General features: G+C 37.4%; 1 protein-coding gene across 1 annotated transcript in view; it reads left to right on the top strand.

Annotated features, from left to right (window-relative positions):
- Positions 1 to 8642, top strand: part of LOC126816625 (alpha-1A adrenergic receptor) — a 37512-nt gene extending 28870 nt beyond the window's left edge. The window contains exon 2 of the mRNA XM_050543324.1: positions 7452 to 8642. Coding sequence (XP_050399281.1) covers positions 7452 to 8146 — 695 coding nt within the window. The 3' untranslated portion in view covers positions 8147 to 8642. The remainder of the gene's footprint in view (positions 1 to 7451) is intronic.
- Positions 8643 to 21471: the final 12829 nt, after the last annotated feature.

The following is a 21471-nucleotide window of genomic DNA, read 5'->3' as shown; positions in this document are numbered from 1 at the left end:
AGCTACATTATAAAGAGGCAACATAGGTACCTGGCTCGGTTCAAAATATTGAGTTATTCAGAACTTAACGCCATAATTTCTTAGCAAAGGTTCGTTACGACAATAATATGATTTTTTTACTAAACTGCGTTTCAGGTATTAATCCCTTTTTAAAGATGCGCTATGTAAAAATTAAATAAAAAGCTAGCCGTTCTTGCTATAACAGATAATGAAAAATGAATTACTTTATTGTGTGCTAAGTGGTGAGTGTTGGAAGTTTTGATAAAATGTAGCGTAGATTGTTAATTATCGTAGTTAAACTCTTAAATAACACAGTGTTACAATCTACTCAAACCGGAGCCATCCGATATCCCAGATGGTTGATTGTGGACTTGCCATGTTAATAAATGTTTTAATAATAATTTATATAACATTTGAAGATAGAAATCTGCAATAGGCAAATTTAGCTCTTACATAACGCATCTTTAACACATGTCATACAACAGTACTTTAAACATTCAATAGCTATGAACAATCCAAACGCAATAGGACTGTTCATTAGAACATTGATCGCAAGTCACACGCGAAAGCTCACTAGTTTTACATATTACTAAGCATTATAAATTTTGTTGAGGTATACTCTTTGTCACGAGACTTATATATAAAATACTGGTTTGAATTTACCATTATATGGCAACCCGATGAAGTGCTTTTTATAAATAACAATATTTAAGGTTATGCTAGCTTCACACTATCACGATTTGCACTACGATTGAAATTGCGGTTTTAATCGTGAAGTAATCGTGGTGATCCTACCATGTCTTACAATATCTTTGGACGGTTCAAATATTTTCTACGATCAACGCGATCAATTGTCAGTAGTAAACATCGCTTCTAATCGTTCTAGGTCGTAACAAAACGCGACAGACCGCATATAATAATTGTGCGTACAAATCATGGTGATCGAGGTCACGTTATATTACGATCTGGCAACCCCTTTAGATACGTTCCGATAGGATTGTCCTATTGATTCCACGATCGGGGCCCCTTGATTTGGAACGATCTTAAAAGTGCAGATACGTTCCGATACCATCATCGAAAACCGATGCGCTCTGTTGCGACAGAATACGACTTTGGCCGCGATGTCTTTCGCGATCGGGACGGGTATATATACCACCCGACTGATCATGGGCTTTCTGAACTTCTACAACAACAACAATACAACCGTTGATGATGGCAGGAGTTGATGATGACGGCAACGTGACATTTGCAGTATTGTCGTATGCTTGAATTGTCGCCAGTTAGGAAGAAAAATACGAGCAGCAGCCACACCAACAACAACCCGAACCACAAAGGGTCAGGAGAACTGCAGACAGGCAGTTTTTGGTGCGACAATGGCTCACAGAGGAGAGGAGAAAGAGCTTGGCCAGTTTTTCAGCCTCCTAGACAGCCATTTGAGACAGCAGGATCCAATAGTATTCGAAAACTACAAATGTTTAACAGCTCTTTGATGAAATAGTGCAGCGAGTGGGTCCAGAAATTTAGAGGGAACTCAGCAGTTTCAGACATCCCTTCTCACCTGGATTGAAACTGGCAGTGACACTGAGGCAACTTGCCACTTGAGACAACTATCGGTCCTTTGCATATGTCACAGTGTTCATATTGGCAGCCTGTGAAGCCCAGAGATCCTCCTTCTTGGTGGCATCCTTGAACCCCGCAAGGCGTTTGCTATACAGGAGCTCATTCCTCATGAGGAACTCAGCGATTTACTGCTTTTCTTTTTCAGTAAAGGCAGTTACCGTTTTCTTTCTCTTGACTTTCTTGGTGGGAGTGGGCTCCCGTGCCTTCTCTGGATCCTGCGTTGGCTGGACTGTTTCAGGTTCAGGGGGTGGAGCAGCCTTGCTCTTTCCCTTCTTGCTTCTGGTAGCCGTTTGTCGCATCCCTCAAAAATTACTATCAAAAGAAAGTTTACAGGAAATATCGATGGATGGGGCGATCGTGAGCGCCCTCGAAAAGCGTAAAAAAGGTGATTACTCGTATCTACTGGTATCAACTCGTATCTGTTTGTGAGTCATCCGTGTAAGGTATAGTGTGCAATGGTACCCGACTGAGCGCCACGGATCGTGGGAGATCGCAGTGCATCTCAACAGGACGCGGCGTTTGTCTTGTCCAATTTTGACACGATTTGGAAGCACGATTAGACGCAATCTGTCGCGCTTTGTTACGATCCAATACCATCAGGTGCGATGATCACGAAAATTAATCATGTTGATCGTAGAATATTTTTGAACAGTCCAAAACATTTCTCTACGATGGACACGATTGCCACGACTAACCACAAGATATGATAAGACCTGATAGGATCACCATCACTACTCCACGATTAAGACCACGATTTTAATCGTAGCGCTAATCGTAATAGTGGGAACCTAGAATTAAGATGTACCGTGATCTCTGTAGAATTTCAGGAAACGATAAAGTCCATGGTCAGTCGGGCCTTCGGGGTGCAATCGTAGCTCAAACCGTGATCACTCTGGATCCAGATCGTAAAAGACATCGCGACTACGATCGTATCCTACGCAAAAGTCTGCATCGGTTCCTAATGATCGTACGGGAACGTATTCGAACGTATCTGCACGTACCAGATCGTAAACTCAATAGGGGAAATCATATCGGAACGTATCTGAACGAGAGACCAGGTCGTGACAGATCGTGTCAACTGAAATTGACCACTCGTGACCATATCTCTCCAGAACGTGACATTTCAGAGAAGTAAATATAAGAATGGCCAATAGTCGCGTTCGTAACGCATAGCACAACAGTGGGAACCTAGCACTGAACACTTACTTTATGTTCATAACAATCCATTAATATTTTAAAAGATTATTTGTAATACCATTTATTATTTTGCTCTACCTTTGCATTATTATCATGTCTCACACAGTCATTTTAAAAGAACAGTGTTGGTGTTTGCCAATGTGACAGAACTGGTAAACACATTCTAAATATAATTTTAACATAGAGATCTTTGCTACGTTTAATCCGTAACACGGATTTGAAGAATCTGAAAGTGATGCTAATAAAACAAAAGCAGTTTTAAAATGTTACTGACTGAAGCAGAAAGCGATAACAGCCACACTGACGATTTTCAGCCCACTAATTATTCCTGTTGTTATACAAAGCTTGCTTCTATGTAGGACATGGATTTGAACCCCGATGAGTTAAATGCGGTCTCTCCGATTTCATCTTTGTATTATTTAAAAGGGTGAACAATGTGTTTGTATTGCTGAATTCTATAACTAAATACATTTATTTTTGTATGTCATTTCACGTGGGTGATTTCCGGGTCAATAATTTGTATTGGAGTGACCACAGACACTGTAATGTTCGGTCTGGTCAAGATCACCACCACGTTATCACCATAATAAGATCTTCTGTGTATAGTATCTCTGATTTATTGCTGGACTACTGACCTTATGATCGTACAATTAATAAATCACATTATATACACTGCCATTTAAAACTAGCATCACCATTTCCTTTGACACTTTTTATTATTTACTGGCTTGATTACCATTTTTTTTCATTGACCCAAATCGGCCTCTATTGTGGGTTATAAAATACCGACATTTATTTGAATGTCTCAAGCGGTACAATCACTACACAAAAGCTTAACTCGCGTGGATCGTCCATTGAACATGCTCTTCGTATCCTAATAAAAGGTTTGATCTCCGGAAATCAATACTTTTTTTTAACAAAAATAAGGATAAGACAGTGCCCATTTGTGTTTCCCACATATCTGAAATTAAAGTTTTGGTAAAATAGCTATAGCACCCTTAATTTGTGTTGAATCTCAAATTGGGTTTCATTAAAGTACTTCTCAGCCTCTTGTTCAGACAGATTGCGATCGATTAGAGAGTGTTGGCTTTTTTTTCAAATCTTATGAAAGAAGGTGATTTGGTATAACCTTTTCCGCGCTCTTCAAATATGTGAACTTTCCCTTTTTGTTTTCTCAATATAAAATCTTTCTATATGTACGCCGTATTACTCAGATTGGCTTTAAAACACGTATCACACAATATTGGTTTGAGTCTACTGACGATTCATTTACAACATAGATATTCAAAGTATTAGAAGTATCTACTAGTATTTTTCCACACTGATCAGCAGTAAATATTCGCTAGGCCGCTACAATCACTGATAAGGATGACATCAATGCGACTTAATGAGTCAAATATTAACTTTTTTCCACCTACAAATTAAATTCTAAAACATTTTGGGGGTGTATTAGAAAAATAAATAAAGACGTTTGACGTATTTGTAGGTAACTAAAATTATTTCCTATTTAGTGTAAATGGACATTAAAATGACTAAAAGGCAACATTCTGTCCAAAGCAGTAACGTCTTATGTAAACAATGCACGCGCCATTCAGCCAATGATTGACGCCGCGTGCTGTGACGGCACGTGTTGAAAGCAGTCATCTTTTACAGAGATATTAGAAGACTTTCGTAATTCTCTGTAAAACAGATTGGTATTTATCGTCGCTGGTAGTATATATGGTGTATTATTTAATTCCCTAACTAAACTATTAAAAATCTCCCATTCGAACTTTTGAACACAGCATGTGATAACTCGCGATATATAATCGAATTATCTTAAGTTAAAATTTGTATTATTTTTTTTTTAAAAAAAGGGGTGATATTAATGAATATCCCTTTCTTACAGAAATGTATCCCCCAATTTCCAAGAGAATATATTTTACGGTAGTTAAGGTCACATTATGCAGACATTAGTATTTTGCTTGAAGGGATATTATGAAGACTGCAAATTATTAGATTTCCGTCACCCTACAAAGCCGTAGTTTTCTGCGCACACAACAGCTATTTTGGGACAATTTCATGACAACTTATCATTTTATTTCAAACGAACAAAAATAAATACTGTGACCTAATGTACTACACACAATAATATTATTGGCTATCTCAAAAGTTTATAAAGATTTGCAAACGATATTCTATATTGTTGTAATTTATCTTGACCATTATAGATTTGATGGAAATAAGTATTAAGAGGTGGCACTGACATATTTAATTTTAGCTTGTCATTCTATAAGAACAGAAAAGTCAGCGTTATTAGAATTGTTATTGGAATCTATATCATTCTGTGATTGTTTCTTACTTCCATTACATGTATACATGTAATATTAGAAATATTATCCCAGTCAGGCTTTAACCGATTATGAAAAATCAATATGGAAAGTATGTATATAATACCATTCTGACCCCATTGTTTTTTGTAAACATAAGATTTAAAGGACAATATTGGTGTCAGTCATTATCACATATGCGATAGAACTGGTTAAACACGTTCCAAATATAATTTTAACACGGAGATCACTGCTACGATAAATGCGTAATCAAGGTTTCTACAAAAGGAAGTGACGAACACAAAAGGAAAACACAAGTTATCCTTCTATATAACTGACTGAATGTTCGAATGATAACAGATATACTTGGCGAATTTCTGCTCCCTATAAATTCCTTAGAAGACCAAAAGTTGATATGTGAGACTGTGCGAGGATATCTGACAATTGAAAAAAGTAATTGAATGTCACAAGATAAGAGAACGCGAGAAAAATAGAAACAGTCCGTACAGTTACGTGTGTTTATTCATTCTATACTAAATAAAAACATGGTAATGCACGGACTTGTATCTGTTATCACTCGTCACTTCAGTCAGTTATATAGAAGGATAACTCGTGTTTTCCTTTTGCGTTCGTCACTTCCGTTTATTGAAACCGTGATTACGCATCTATCGTAGAGATGATCGCTGTGTTAAAATTATATTTGGAACGTGTTAAACCAGTTCTACCACATATGTGATAATGACTGACGCCAATATCGTCCTTTAAGTTCCTTATATAGACCTTTGCCTGTTGTTCAATCCATTGAATAAAATACGCTCGTACTTACTTTAAGCGGAGATTAATGCTGTAACACATGGAAATATAATGAAAAGAAATGGGGTTTAATGTCCTACTTTTCTTCACCAACTCGGCTAAGGAAGACGAGCATACTCCATACAGTGTGCTATAACACAGACAGCGGCGTCTGTCTTTTCCGTACTGACTTTGCTAATGAAGACGGTTATACGCCATTTATTGTGCAACGATGGAAATTTTGCCCGTACAACTGCGGTCTGCGGCACAGCCTACTCATATTTCGAATCCCATACAGCGGCACGGCCTACTCATATTTCGAATCCCAACCGTAAATAGTTCTTTACATGCATGCCATTGTTTACACGGGACGTCGTTTTTTTTTTTGTTTTTTTTTTGTTCCATCAGAACGAATATACACTGTTCCAGCCTTGTTCTGTTTCATCGACAAAAAGTATACTATGGTGGAAAATTCCGGGAAATTTTCTCGGTCAACACCTGGTGCGAAACCGAGACCTCCTGATTAGTGAACCAGTGTCTTATTCACTGAGACACCCATAATGATGGGGATGTGTCACCGTTTCAACAAATAGTACCAGAGATAGACTTTTATTAAAGGAATACCCGTTGTTGTCCAGTTGATTATGTACGAATCTATTGAACGTTTCATTTCATTCGATAACAAATCAATAAATATACCTGTCAGCTATTGTGGGCCTTCGTCAAACCGTGTTAAAAATATCAATGTCATTTATGAATAGGTCTGATTTATTTTTGTTAACATCTTGGTCATATGTTAATTGAAATAATGTTTTCTTATAGACCTACTAAGTAAACTCTCCGCTTGAATACGTAAGGGAAATGAATTTTTCTAAGTGCGTGGAAACAACGCCAAAAGGCAATTTATATTAAAATGTCAAATGAAAAGTACATATGTCAGGTTATGATTTTATTTCTGAGATATTTATTCTCATCTTAAATATCGAAGTAAATTGCCATCGTCTGTCTGTCCACCTGACCGTCTCATGAAATAGAGTTTGTATAATATGCTGAAGTACCAGATACAACTTCCACCTGCAAAGATAAAATTATTGGTTATTTTAACATGACACTATCGCTTATTGGTGGTAATAAAATTATTGACCTAATGTGACTATATAATTGCATAAGGTGTGTTCAAATGCGATTCTACGCAAAATTTGAGACAACTCGACCTAATGCCCGTCTTTCACGTGAGCTATACGAATGCCACGAATTGCCCCGAATTCAAACTTTTTTCCGATTCGTAGATGAATCGTAGACCACGTGAAAGCCGGGAATTACTTTAAATTGACGAGTCATACTGAATTTTAGCGACCTGAGTAATTTATTGCTTGGATTTTTTATATTTAGGTGCGTCTAAACGTATTTTAATATAACATGTTCAAATTAATTACATTTCATTTCGTAGTAAAAATAATTCCTCTTAAACGTTTCGTTTAAAAAAAAAATATTAATCTTTAACTCTAAATTGTTATATTTTGTATTTTTCAGGTTCTCTATGTCCGGTGTGTGAAATACCAGAGGATTTATTTAAAGTGATATTCTGGCTCGGCTACTGTAACTCTCTCATGAACCCCGTGATTTATGCCTGCTCTAGTCGAGAATTTAAACGAGCCTTTAAACGAATACTGACATGTCAATTCCGCAGACGACCTCGTGCTTTTCTTAATGAACAGGTTGAGCGATCTTCATCTAATTTAGATGTTAGTCGATGTGGTCCGCTATCAGAATCGGTGGCGGCGGAATTAAAAAGACAGTACACGTCGTTAACTACAACTTCAAGTCTATATATGCCCAGATTAACTCCACTTGAACAGAATAGTGCCTCTCCGAATCAGTCTCCACAGCCCTCGCCAGAATCACCCATTCATAGTCTACGAATGTTTCAGTTAAAACGAAGACTCAATAATGAAAGTATACGTGGCATTTCACACCAATATGAACCCATCAAGGGCAATGGCGGCCTGACAATGTCAAGCAATAAGGAATGCGAGAAATCAAACGGACTATCCCTAAGTAGCCACACTGACGTCATATACAATGACCATCATTTTCATTCACAAATGAATTTAGATGGAAGTTTCGCAGATGACGAAGAATATGTCAATTCTGTTATTGTCAATAGCAGAAACCACAACAACGGAAACGGGACGCCATTACGTTCTACCTATGTACCAGAAAGTTAACCTCTAAAGATCATTACATATACGGTGTATTTAGTTTAGTTGAACTACTATAGAAGCCATTTTTGTTGCGGAGTAATACGGAAATCTTTATTTCAATGGGTAAAACAATGTGCCGTTTGAACAAACGGATGTGACGCCAACAGTTCAATATTTTATTGAATTAAATCAAATATCTGTTAGTGTATATTTTCTTTTTAAAAATATTCTTTATGATGGTGAATGACCTTCACACCTGGCCCATACATGATGGTCACAGGTATCGCCAAACTTATTAGCACCTAATTTTCTACAGTTAATAACGTGTGACAATACATAGAACGTTTTATTGTTTCGTACTAGTGATAAATGATATTATCTTATTTGTATTTCACAGGTTGTACTAGGACACATACTGAATTATTCAACCCGCTTATCACGCGCTAATAGAAATTATCACACGACAATGTTCCATCTTGCTCGAGATTGTATTCGTACGCCTACTAGATGGTGGAGCCATTATTTCCTGTTGGATATCTCCATTGTATATATAATAAATAATATTTCTATAAGACTCGATGTTTTCGTAATAATTATTTTTCGTGTCGCGAATAACCCCCACAACACGTGCACAAATTAAAGCTCGTGAGATCAGATAATGATTATTATACTAACTCACGTGATACTACTACAGCCCATTTAGCTGTAGAAAGTATCGGGTATTAATGACGATGTTTAGCACGTTTTACTTTCTTAGATTAACTGATCACACTTTTAAGATTATGCTGAAAATTTATATTTTTAATAATTTATGTTGTATAATACTTTCTTATTTCGCAAATCCCTAGTTCCATAATATGAACAGAACTTGTTTAAATGTGCAAATAGTAGTGCGATATATGAAATTAAACCCCTACAAAACAGATGACAGAAAACATTTATCCGAAATTTATGATAAAATTGATACGTATACTTTATACAATTAAGAAACTCTTTGTGCTGTTCACAGGTTTGAAGGGGATCGCGGTGGCTAAATTGGTAAGACGCTGGCTCGCTAGCCTGGAGGTCGGGTGTTCGATCCCTGCATTGGCCGAGAAAGTTCATCCAGATTTTCCGACGTGGTTCCCCCTTGTGAGTGATGCAGGACGGAGGGCCTGACAAGGACAGCTGTCTAGTTGTGTGCGGATGGGACGAAAAACCGAGGTCCCGTATACGCATTGGCGTGCACGTAAAAGATCCCTTGACAGTTGGAATTCGATATAAGAGTAGGCCGTAGTGCCGCTGTCCGGGCAAAATTGACCTCATAGCACACTGTATGGCGTATGCCCGTCTTCATTGGCCCAGTTCGGAGCAGAACAGTAGGACATTAAACCCCATTTCATTTCAATTCATTTCATTTTATTTCACAGGCTTGAAAAAAGTCTGTTCAAAACTGTAACCTTTATCGCGTTCATGCATGGGATATCGGAAAAGGGTGGTAACCCAGAGAGGTCGTGGAACGTTGAATATTGACCATGATGCTTAACACACAATTTTAAATAATTCTGTAAATAAAAATTCTAATCTCTTTCGCGTTCACATGGTGTTCAGATAAAGTGGCGTCATTCCGTAAATGAAGATGGATAAGATTATTTTTTTTGCACCCCCGCCCCCACCAAAGAATCCGTGAAAAAACTATAGCCTCAATAGCAGTCATAATGTTTTCGGCTAAAAAACTATAGCCTCAATAGCAGTCATAATGTTTTCGGCTAATATGGGGACTAACTCCGGGACGGAAGGGTGCAGAACGCTGAATATTAATAGGGTTCATCCGCTCATGACCGCATTGCATCCTACCTAATTTGATATTATGTCCGTTAAATTCTGTAACGTGAACCACGTTCACAAAGTATTCGACCCGTGTGGGGAATGGTGTGGTAACTCTGGGACAGAAGGTTGGGGAATGCTGTATATCGATAGGGTTAGTCCTCGCATGAGTCGAGTGGTCTTACACGTGTTTTTGAGATCATATGGTATGTCAAGTGGCGTACGTAACAAGCCAATTGTTAATGGGTAGACAGGCAGACGCACGGAGTAAAATGCTGTTCACTAAAACACTGTAAATGTAAAATGACACTCGGTACCATTTTCCCAGGGGTATTCCTTTTGACTTAAGCGTCTACCCATAAAAGACATGGCCTATGTAAGAACCAGTGCGGTGCGAGTCTGACGTCCGATTGCTACGCAATAAAATGAACATCAGGGGTATGTTACTGCTAACCGCTAGAGTAGAGTTGTTGTGGTGCTCCATGTTGACTGTTCATATGTCCTTGGCTATAGGACGCAATACCTCACCACAGTTGTTAAATGGGTATTCTCCTGTGGGGATTTTGAAACACAGACCAACAGTGACAATTTGACGAGATGCGTTTCTCTAGCACAGGATAATATACCAAATGTTGAAGGCATTTCAGAAGCACCTGCCAGAAACCATGGGGATTTCAACGCTAACCTGTACATATATATGTTGCTCTTCCTCCATTCCCTTCAGCAAATCAGGAACAAAAACGATTTATCGGCATTCAGTCCTTTATTAAGGTTAGTGAAGATGAGTCACCTGTCGCTCCTTAGTTAGCCTAGCGGGAAGTCGCGGCTATACGATTAATTTGTCTACAGAACGCTGAAAAAGGCGGAGAATGACAAATAGAGAAATAAGACGAGATTAATCACGTAATTATTACCTCTAAATAGAGATTACAAATAAGACTGATGTTTTTCCAATATCCTACCAACCCATGTTACGTCAAGGGAACAATTTCCCCCCTTGTGGATAATTGACGCTTACGGCGAAGTTCTATCTCCTGCTTTTTTAGGAATCCTTTTCTTTGATGTAACAATTACGTAAGAGCCTAATATTGTTAGTGATAAATTGGTTGTCCATTTTAAAATGACGAATGACCCTTATGTTGCATGTCTCTACGGCAGTGTGTAATTTGTTCATTACTTTAACTGTCCATCAAGGTAGTTGTAAGTATGATTTAGCGACCAATGAAGATCGGTTAAATCTGTTGCCAGCATCTTGGTGGCTTCACTTCATCTGTGTAAATGTCTAAAAATGAATTATCACCATCTCATTCTTTACATTTAAGTTTACATTTTAGTTTGTAGACGCCATTGTTCCAAGAACAGACTGGGATCTTCCAGTAAAACGTTCCGGAAATATTTGTAACCCAGACCTTAGACCGGATTTATTCGCTCATAAATTCATGTGATCAATTTCTTAGCTGCCGACAAACCCATGTACAAACTAAAGTTTACTACCGAGTCAGAACCCGCTTTCTAGAAACCGTTTAATTGACAGTTCGCATAGCCAACGTTTATTTTCATGGAGTATGGTTGAGGACTCTGTCAGTGGCTATTTGTCTATATTTTTCTTCTAAAAGTAACTTATGGCCTTTGATGTGTACAGCCTGATAGCAAGACATTAATTGAGAAGCTAAGTTGTACCTGTTAGATAAATTTATCAGCCCTACAATATTCTTGTGAGTTTAGTATTGGACAGTAAAATCTTCATACACAACCACGTCGTTTTTCATTAGACCTGAATTCCTTATCTAGAACAAACGACAAAAATTCTATAGGTCATAAAACTGGGTGTAATACGTAGGGCAGACTTGTAAGGCGTTGAACAGTCAATGCGGATTACCCAGGAAGCATCGGGTTTCGGGGAAGCACGAAAATCGAAGATGGGGGATTACACAATGACTGGAAACAAGCGATTCTTTAGATTATTTAATACCCTTTCTTTCTACTGTAATATAACATTCAATCTCCACATTGCCGTTCTCTATCACATGTAGGGTATTAAAAAGATCTAAACCAGCGCCTTGATGTTAAGAGGCCATTTCTGGTTTCACTTTTTCCTGTCACTGTTTAGGCTTTAAAATGAAAACAGAAGCTCTGCACGAATAAGAAACAATCCCGAAAATGTAGCCTGCAGCCACTATGGTTCAAATCATTATAATTTCCGGGGCAGTTTAGAGGACTGTTCTAAGATTTATATTAAAGAATTCAAATATCCATGATATCTGAAAAGCTTTGTGATAAATTTAAAGGGGCTAAACCTCCCATAATAGTAATGTTGATATATAATGATTGTAAATATATAGTTCATGATAAACACAGCCGGTTTCTCTATTTGAAAAACACAGTTGAGTATGATCCCCGTTTTACGTTTAGTGGAAGACTTGTGGAAAGACAGCCTTCAATTACCATCAATATTCCATCAATTTGGGTGGTAATCAAGATTCTTAACTATAAAAATAGCGTGCATTCTACTTCTTCTGAGTTATTAGCTACATTACGTCAGAACAAACATTAATACACCATATTGTCTATGTCATGATCCGTGAAAATCATTGCGTGACAATTCTTCTACCATTTGCTCGAACATCACAAAGACTATAAATCGTCTTAATACATATCATACATAAATATTGTGGGGGCTTTTAGTCGGCGTAAACCACAGATTAGTCTTAGAATGTCATAATTCCTCTCTCTATATATACTTGAAATGAAGTTAATGGTCTCTTCTGGATCGGATATTGACCAACTAACAAGACGGAAGTTGATTATTGGCCTGTTTCTTGAACCGGAAGTAATTTGTCCAAGATATTGATAGGTTTATAATGAAGGCTACCACGATCGGTCTAACTAAAGAATAGGCAGTTAATGGCTAGGGAGAACGCAAATGATGTAAATGAAATTGTAAATCTTATATTCAGACCTATTGGCACATAGTCGAAACAGCACTTGTCCAAGCGCACTAGATCTGTAATAAAACGGTTCCGCGTTTGATCCTCACCTTGGTTGTGTGTCAGATCCTTGTGTAATTGGGTATAGGTAAAACTTATGGAGCAAATGGCATAAGAATATTAAGTAAGTACTTTGTACTAACCCAGGGTAAAATGTAAGTGTGGGTGTGACTTTCGAGAACCGCAAGAAATAATATAATGATGAATTTGTATCGTCTTGATTCCAAACATTGCTATTCTGCGCAGCGGCACTGAAATGTACAACTATTACAGCTCCAACTAACAGATCAACCGATTGCACTATTCGTGTTATAAACATCCGTTAAAGCATCCCTTATAACTTGTTTGAATTGTTCATAGAAATTGTTTTTAACACTCTTCAATCTCAATATTTTCATTTCTAATGAGTACCTGTCGAGGTCGACTTCAAACACCCAATGATTCCTAAGGCGAACTAGTTGGTGACGAGATGAGAAAACAAAATTTCGGTTGGATACCAGTGACAATTTAAAATGGTGGCTAAATTATCAATTTTACGTCAAAGTTTTAAGTTTTAATGGTATTGTCAAAGTTTTAAGTTTTAATGGTAGCATATGTGATTTTATTCAGTTTCTTTAATACTTCTGGTCAGTTGAATGATCTTGTGAAGGTCGGATACCAGGTATAGTGCCCATATTTCCCCATCTTCGAAGAAACTACTTTTTTGTAAAAAAAAACCCAACATAGATTCTAATATTGGGTTTTATGGGGTTTGCTAATTCTTGTTACGACACCAGAGTCCACTATTGGTCGGATACCAATCAATATTCGAAATGGCGGCTGTAATACGATCTTGCTTGCTACTAATGAATGATAAAGCTGTTTGTTGTTAATTGTTAAACAAAACAGAGCGTTTTTCTATTGAATTTATTGTGTATGAAATATTATGATTATAAATCAGTTCGTACATTTTTATTTTTATAAATATTTTATTAAAATACGAATGGAAGTTTTATTATATACTAAACAGCAAAAGAAAAAAACGTCAGTACGATTTCAAAATCAGACAGGCACTTTGTTAACCCTATGTTGACACTTTAGTGATTAATTCATCACAATTCCAAGACATTAGGAGAAGATTTAGAGTCTGTACACAGTCTACACATCGGTATCTGGTGTGTCCACCGCGAGTGTCAATAACAACAGAGCAGCGTCTGTACACGAAGTGTACCAGACGATGGATGAACCACACTCTCAGTAAAGACTGGCGCAATCCATCGGCTGTTCTCGGTATGATGTTATTAAGTCTCCTCTGAATTTCATCCTAAAAATGTTCAATCTTGTTTAAATCCGGGCTAAGGGCTGGCCAGTGCATAACGTTGAAACTGTTCTGCTGTAGAAAGTCCCGAGTTACTTGCGGTGTAGCCACGGGCGTTGTCCTTGCTGGAAAACTTTGTTTCGATGACGTGTGAAATGTGGTATGACGTGGGGTCTGAGAGCTTGACCGATGTAACGCACTGCTGTGATGCCGCCTCCTCTCCCTGGACCAAGATTTTTGAACACCACGGGACCCACTCTCTGGTTCAGGCCGATTCCACCCCACACCGTTATGCTTGGACCTCCCCATGAGTCTCGATGAACAGAACAGTTCTCCATTGCCTGTGTCGCCAGTTCTGGTGTTGTTTGGGCAAACTGTAGAAGTTCACGTCGATGGCAGGGTGAGCATCGGTTCACGTTAAGGTCTACGGCACTGTATCGGTACTGATGGGTCTTCCGTGTGTTCCCACTGTCTGACGTGCTGTCTCAGATGCCTGTGTGAAGGGATTCCTTACGTGCTGTCGCACAACATGGCGGTCTTGTCGCCTTGTGGTAACCCTTGGTCTACCAGTTCGGGGGGGGGGGGGATCATCCGTGGTGTTGGTGGCCCAAAAGCGTGGCAATGGCTTGGGCAGTGTGCCCAGCGTCGAGTCTTCCAAGCGCCTGGTTCCTCTGATCTGTCGTGAGTTGTGGCATGCTGCTAACGTTGTAGTATGAATGATTCAACCAAGTATGGGGGTGCAATTTATAGGGCTGGTTCCGGTGAACAGCACGTGCAACGTGAGTTACATGAAAATCATGGAGAACATATTACCATCTCAGAAGTCAGGTTGCGATTTTGAGAACATTTCCTGGGTTCAGTGATGTGTTTTGGATGAAGTTTTATTGCTCAGGTAAAGTTGGAGATGTGTTCACAAATATACAATAAAAACATTTGGCAAGTTTTATGCAATGCGTCTATTTAGAGTAACATACCAACCTGACGTTTCTTTTGCTGCTTAGTATAGTAAATGTGTTTCTTGTTTGAATTTATTTCATAGTAACACAGGAATTGGTTGTTATTGTTCGACAACTCGCATGTTTGTAGTCTGTGAAATGGCATGAAAAGTTTGACTTCTCGTCGCCATAGCGAACTCTAGTATATTATGTGACCGGATAGCTAAAAGTGGATATGACATAATTTGCGATCAGCTACCCATAAACATATGAAATGACATATTACAATTATAGGTTTGAGAAGCAGTGCTAATTTACTTTGAGAGCAGCAGTTTGGCTGCCATTTTGAACTTTGCCTGATGTCCTACCTAAACGATATCAAAAGATTATGAACGGAAAAAAGACTGAACATATTCAGTAATTAACAACTCATGAAAGCTACCAAAAGACACTATATATATATATTACATTATGGTAGTGTAATAATCCATAACAGTGGTAAATTTTGTTCGGAATGGAGGTTTATGCCACCGTCTTGAATTTTAACAAATATCCAACCAACTAAATTCGAAAATAATATTATTTCGCCCATGAAATCACCGGGTGTTAAAACAATTGATGTTGTTGATGAATTTTAGGTAACGAGCAAATTAGAACAAATATAAACTATGATGACTTTAGTATGTTCTTTGGTTCAGAGTCTTAACATGATTAACATCCGATTTAAATGTTAACTATATGTCCAATAATACACACACAATATAGGTCGTGAGAGTCCGCCGTCTACACACTTTATTGTATGTATTTAAGTATTCTAAAATAATGTAGTTTAATGCGATAATTGGTGTTTTTCACTTTTATCTTTACAGTGTACATACAAGTACTTTTAACGTAAACGTCTATATGTATTCTGAGAAAATGTCTGAAAGTTGATGTATAAAGTAGACATATGGTGATAAACTTGAGTGACAGGCGAATATTCCCTAGACAGAAAAATATAACAATTGTTAGGATTTTCTAAACGTAGACTACAGGCAACGTGGTAATTTTCATCATTGATCTATTCTAGCTGATACAGATATTATGTTCTAAATGGAAGGTTTATTTTCAAATAAGAAAATATTATGTTTAAAGCTACATTTATGTAACATTTAGATAAAGAACTGGTCGTCCTTGCTAAAATAATTCAAGAATAGATAATGCAAAATGAATATATTTAAAATTTCATTCAAATTACTTTCTTCTGAACGAAATTATCCATGTTTGTAGTTTTGTCAAGATGTATGCATTGGTGGTTTATTATTGTAATCGCGGAGCTGGTTATACGAGGCTTAACTTGGCTTCTCCATTTTAAAATTAAATCATTAAATGACCAAACCGTTCTTATCTACTTAAAATCGGAGCCCCCTATGGCATTGAGAGTTGATTATGGCCCTGTCGTGTTAATAAATGTCTAATTAATAATTTTTATAACATTTAGGACCTGAAAAGATACCTGCAATAAGCAGGTTTAGCCCTTGAATAATGTCTCTTTGAAGTAAAATTAATGTTATGGATATTTAGTCAAAATGTCTATGGTTGCTTTATAGAACTATCTTTTATATCACTTTTGTGATACTTTGGGTCAATTTTAGAAAATATTCCTTCACATAATACATTGACAGCCACGATCTAAAATACATTATACTGGAAAACACATGGGTATCACTAAAAGGAGCGGACTCCTCAAATGACGTAGGGGCGCTTGATGTGTTGATCAAATGGCTAGCGGAGTCGAGAACAGTGAGAGACTCAATGATTAACAATGGGATTGAATAGCGGAAAAGGGGAATTTCACAGAGGGTAATCCGAAAATTTACTGAGGCTTCGATATTTATGGCAAAAAGAGAGTGAGTGAATAACGCCAAATACAAGCTGCAATTAAACCCTGACCCAATCAAAGTATTTAACAAACAAAGCTGCAAAGATATATTTTTGGAAAGGGATTTAAAGAAACATTTTAAAAGATAGATTGGTTTGAATATGTTTTTAGTTCAAATATGTCATCAGATTATTGGCAAGGTATCTTTAAGTAGTACAATTGCAAGGCGATGAACAGAATAGGCGTTACCGGAACACTGGCGAGTAAAGCACGCACCATGATATCAACCGAATTAATTTTTCCAAGATATTGATAGGTTTATAATGAAGGCTACCACGATCGGTGTAACTAAAGAATAGGTAGTCAATAGCGATGGAGAACATAAATGATATAAATGAAATTGTAAATCTTATAATTCAGACTTAATGGCACATAGTCGAAACGGCACTTGTCCAAGCACGCTAGATCTGTAATCAAGTGGTTGCGTATTTGATCCTCACCTCGGCGGAGTGTCGGATCCTTGTGTAGGCTACTTGGGAATAGGTAAAACTTATTGAGCATGGTTGTTGCAGATATCTTGTTCAGCAAATGGGATAAGAATATCAAGCAAATTCTTTGTACTCTGGGCGTGACTTTAGAAAACCGAATGAAATACGATAATGATGAATTTATACCCCCGTCTAGATTTCAAACATGGATATTCTGTTCAGAGGCACTAACATTGTCAGCTATTACAGATTCAACGAACAGATCAACCTATTGCACTATTCGCGTTATAAACATCTGTTAAAGCATCCCTTAAAACTTGTTTTCATTGTTCGGTTGGTGACTAGACTAGATGAGAAATCAAACATTCGTTTGGGTACCAGCTAAAATTTAAAATGGGGGCTAAATTATCAATAATTTTACGTCAAGAATACGCATATAAAGATAGTTTTAATGTCAACATATGTGATTTACTTCAGTTTCTTTATTAGTTCTGGTCAGTTGAAGGATCTTCTCTAGGTCGGATACCAGATATACGCTCGTAGTTCAAAATGACGCCCAGAATTCCCCATCTTCGAATATTGGGATTTGTGAGTTTGCTAATTCTGTTTAAGACCCTAGAGTCCACTTTTGATCGGATACCAATCAAAATTCGAAATGGCGGCTGTAATACGATCTTGGTTGCTACTAATGGATGATCAAGTTGTTAATTGCCTGTAAAAGAGAACAAAAAATCAGTATACATGGATAGCCCTAAATTAGGTGATGATTGAATGAACTGCAAAGCCCAAAGAATAGACAAGAGTCTAAGCTGTAACAATGGACAGCAGCAGATGGCAGACAAACAGAAATATTCGAACCAATCACCATATTCAGGCCGTAGTTCACGGAATGGGGACTGAAACACCGTGGAGCTAGTATCTCTTTTTGTTTTTGTTAGAATAAACGCATCTTCGGGAGATGTGGCCGAGGATGGTGACCCGAAAAAGGGTGAATTCGCAATGCTGTCGGGCGCCGAATAGAACCTGATCTAGAATGTTCCTGAGTATAGTTTTCACCATAGTGCTTGACGCACAAGGAAGACATACTTCGAGGTCTACCAGAACATCGACTGTCTTTTATGTCATTTGTCATTAGTCTGTTCATGTTTTTGCAAACATGGTCGAGGGTTGATAAACCCAACTGTCGTGCAATCTGTCTTATTTACATCCCAGATGCCATCTTTTCCCTAGTGAGTTGGGGGGTTTGATGGCCGAATGGTTAGCACGTGCGCGCTGTATCATAAGGTCTGTCATTGAGTCAACTGGCGTGGTTTCAATTCCCAAGGGTCGCCTGTCCAACCTCGTGGGGTTTCTCCGGGTTCTCCGGTTTCCTCCCACTGCTAAAGACCCCTACGCACAAGCGAATTATTGAAATAAAATTGAACCATGTGTTAGCCCCGAAATGACCTAGTTTGTGTTGAGTGGACGTTAAACCCCATTTCTTTCTCTCTTTCGCCAATGACATCACTGGGTGCTAAATTAATTGGTGCAGTTGATGGATAATTTAGGTAACGAGAAAATAAGAACAAATATAAACTATGATGACTTTAGTATGTTCTTTGGTTCATAGTTAATGCCAAATCAATGGAGAACTTGATCAACACCTGATTTAAACGTTAACGATATATCCAATAATATCCATATCGTCCGACGTTTACACACTTTAATGCATGTATTTAAATATTCTAAAATAATGTAGTTTAATTCCGTAATTGGTGTTTGTCACTTTATCTTACAGTGTACATAAAAATACTTTTAACATAAACGTCTATATGTATTCCGAGAAAATGACTGAAAGTTGATGTATAAAGTAGACAAAAGGCGATAAACTTGAGTGACAGTCGAATATTCCCTAGACAGAAAAATATAACAATTAGAGCTAGGAGTTAGGCAAGGTGTTGATTTTCGCCAATGAATGGGATATTGATCTAGCTGATGCAGATATTATGTTCTGAATGGAAGGGTCATTTTCAAATAAGAAAATGTTTTGTTTAAAGTAAATCTATGTTTAGGTATTAATATTTATTAATGTTTAAGGGGGCATATTCTAATGGCTATCTTTAAAAACAGTTTTGTGATACTCATATGGCCACAAATCACTAATGATTTCCACATTCATTTTAATGTTAATTCTCGTCTCTTATACTGGCTCTAACATTTTCCCAAATTTTCTACCACAGATGGAGGAACATGTGGCAACTACTTGCCCAAAAGCACGTATGAGGTTCTTCATAAAAAAACTTGAGATACACAAACTGGAAGTAGAGACAAGTAAACATACAATTTTCGGCCCTATATTTCAACCAAACCAGCCTCTTAACTCTTGTATCCCGGCCCTACATTTCAACCTAACCAACCTCTCAACTCTTGTATCCTTACGACTCAAAATCATGAATATTCGCCAAAACCTGGTAGAAAATGTATTTTCAAATCCTTTTCTTCGATTCTACTCCAAAAAGTCAACAAAAATCGCAATGCAAAAGGGGGAAAAGGAAAAGGGATAGAAAGACTAAAAATAGCTTTGACCCTTGTTTCGTGGGTGACGGCGTAGGAATATTTGGTGAGCTGTACGTGTCCATATTATGTTGGGTCCATTTTGGTCCCGATCTAAAATACACAACCCTATACTGGAAAACACTTCTGTATCACTAATAGGAGTCGGTTTTTCAAGTCGTCGGCCGAGAATTAACTAGTTCTATCTGTCAAAATGAAAAAAAATTTTTTATTGTATTAAAATAATCCCTTCTCAAGTAGCTCCATTTTAATTTAAATATAATCCCTGTGTCACATTTCCCTAAAATGTTATACCCATTCTTACAAAGGTGTATCTGTAAATTTAGTCTTTCACTATGTGTTAACTCAGTGTAACTGACTTAGCCAATAGGAATGCCCGTATATGGTCACGTGATAACAACACCCAACATGGAGGGCACAGGAAGAAAGCCTAGGTCAAATAGAGGAAAACTGATGTCTACTGGTGAAATTAGATCTTTATTTGAAACGTAATTTTAGTTTTATGTTCTCATCCTATCTCTGATGATTGATAACTAAATACAGATGTAGAATTTTAAAAAATAAAGTCAATAATGGCGATTATTGTGTAACATCAACTCTGCAGATACACCTAGTTAATCCTAATTTTTTGTGGATCATGCTATTTATTAATTAACTATCATTTATTTAGTATCATATTACACAATTTAATGAAAATTATTTTAAATATTGGTATTTGCTCCTTGGCAACATTTTGTCAATTATTTTTTAACTGGAAGTCTGTTTTTGGCAATAGTTCCTTCTATATCAAGACTGTAGACATCGATAATTGTGTGAAAACAACCAAGCTACTATAAATTAGCACACTTATTTTATTTATTTTAGGAATTCGTCTGATGAATCCTCTGATATAAGTACAAATGAAGAAGACCCGGACTACTATCCCCGAGTAAATGCATGTGAAGATAGTGACAATGGAGATTCTTCAAAGGGAAGAAACTATGTCCAGAAATATCGACTAATCAATCAACCAAGGAGTGAATCAATTAATGAACAAACAATTTGCAAAGAAACAAAAAATAATCCAAGTGTAAACCAATTAAACAACAACAAAGGTGTCAACCAAGGTGTAACAAAACACAACTATAATCCAGTTGTAAATCAACAAACTTATAAACAACTACAAACAAAAACTAAAGACGCAAACGTACAAGATACAAACGAGACGGAATTTGAGGGATTATCCAGTGATGTTCGTCCTACTGCCCGTACACACAAACGTACTGGTAAGGTACTCACAAGAAACGAAGACGAGAACCAAGTTCTTGGAAACTTAATGTGAGAAAAAGGTTAAGACAAAGCGGCCAGGAATATATAGACAGCAGAGGAAAAGTTCAGCCAGCCAGACAGATAACCAGTCAAAACGACTGATCAAAATTTAAA

This window comes from Patella vulgata, chromosome 3 (assembly GCF_932274485.2).
Source record: "Patella vulgata chromosome 3, xgPatVulg1.2, whole genome shotgun sequence".
NCBI classification, from domain to species: Eukaryota; Metazoa; Mollusca; class Gastropoda; family Patellidae; genus Patella; species Patella vulgata.
This window is presented reverse-complemented; position numbering and strand designations above follow the sequence as displayed.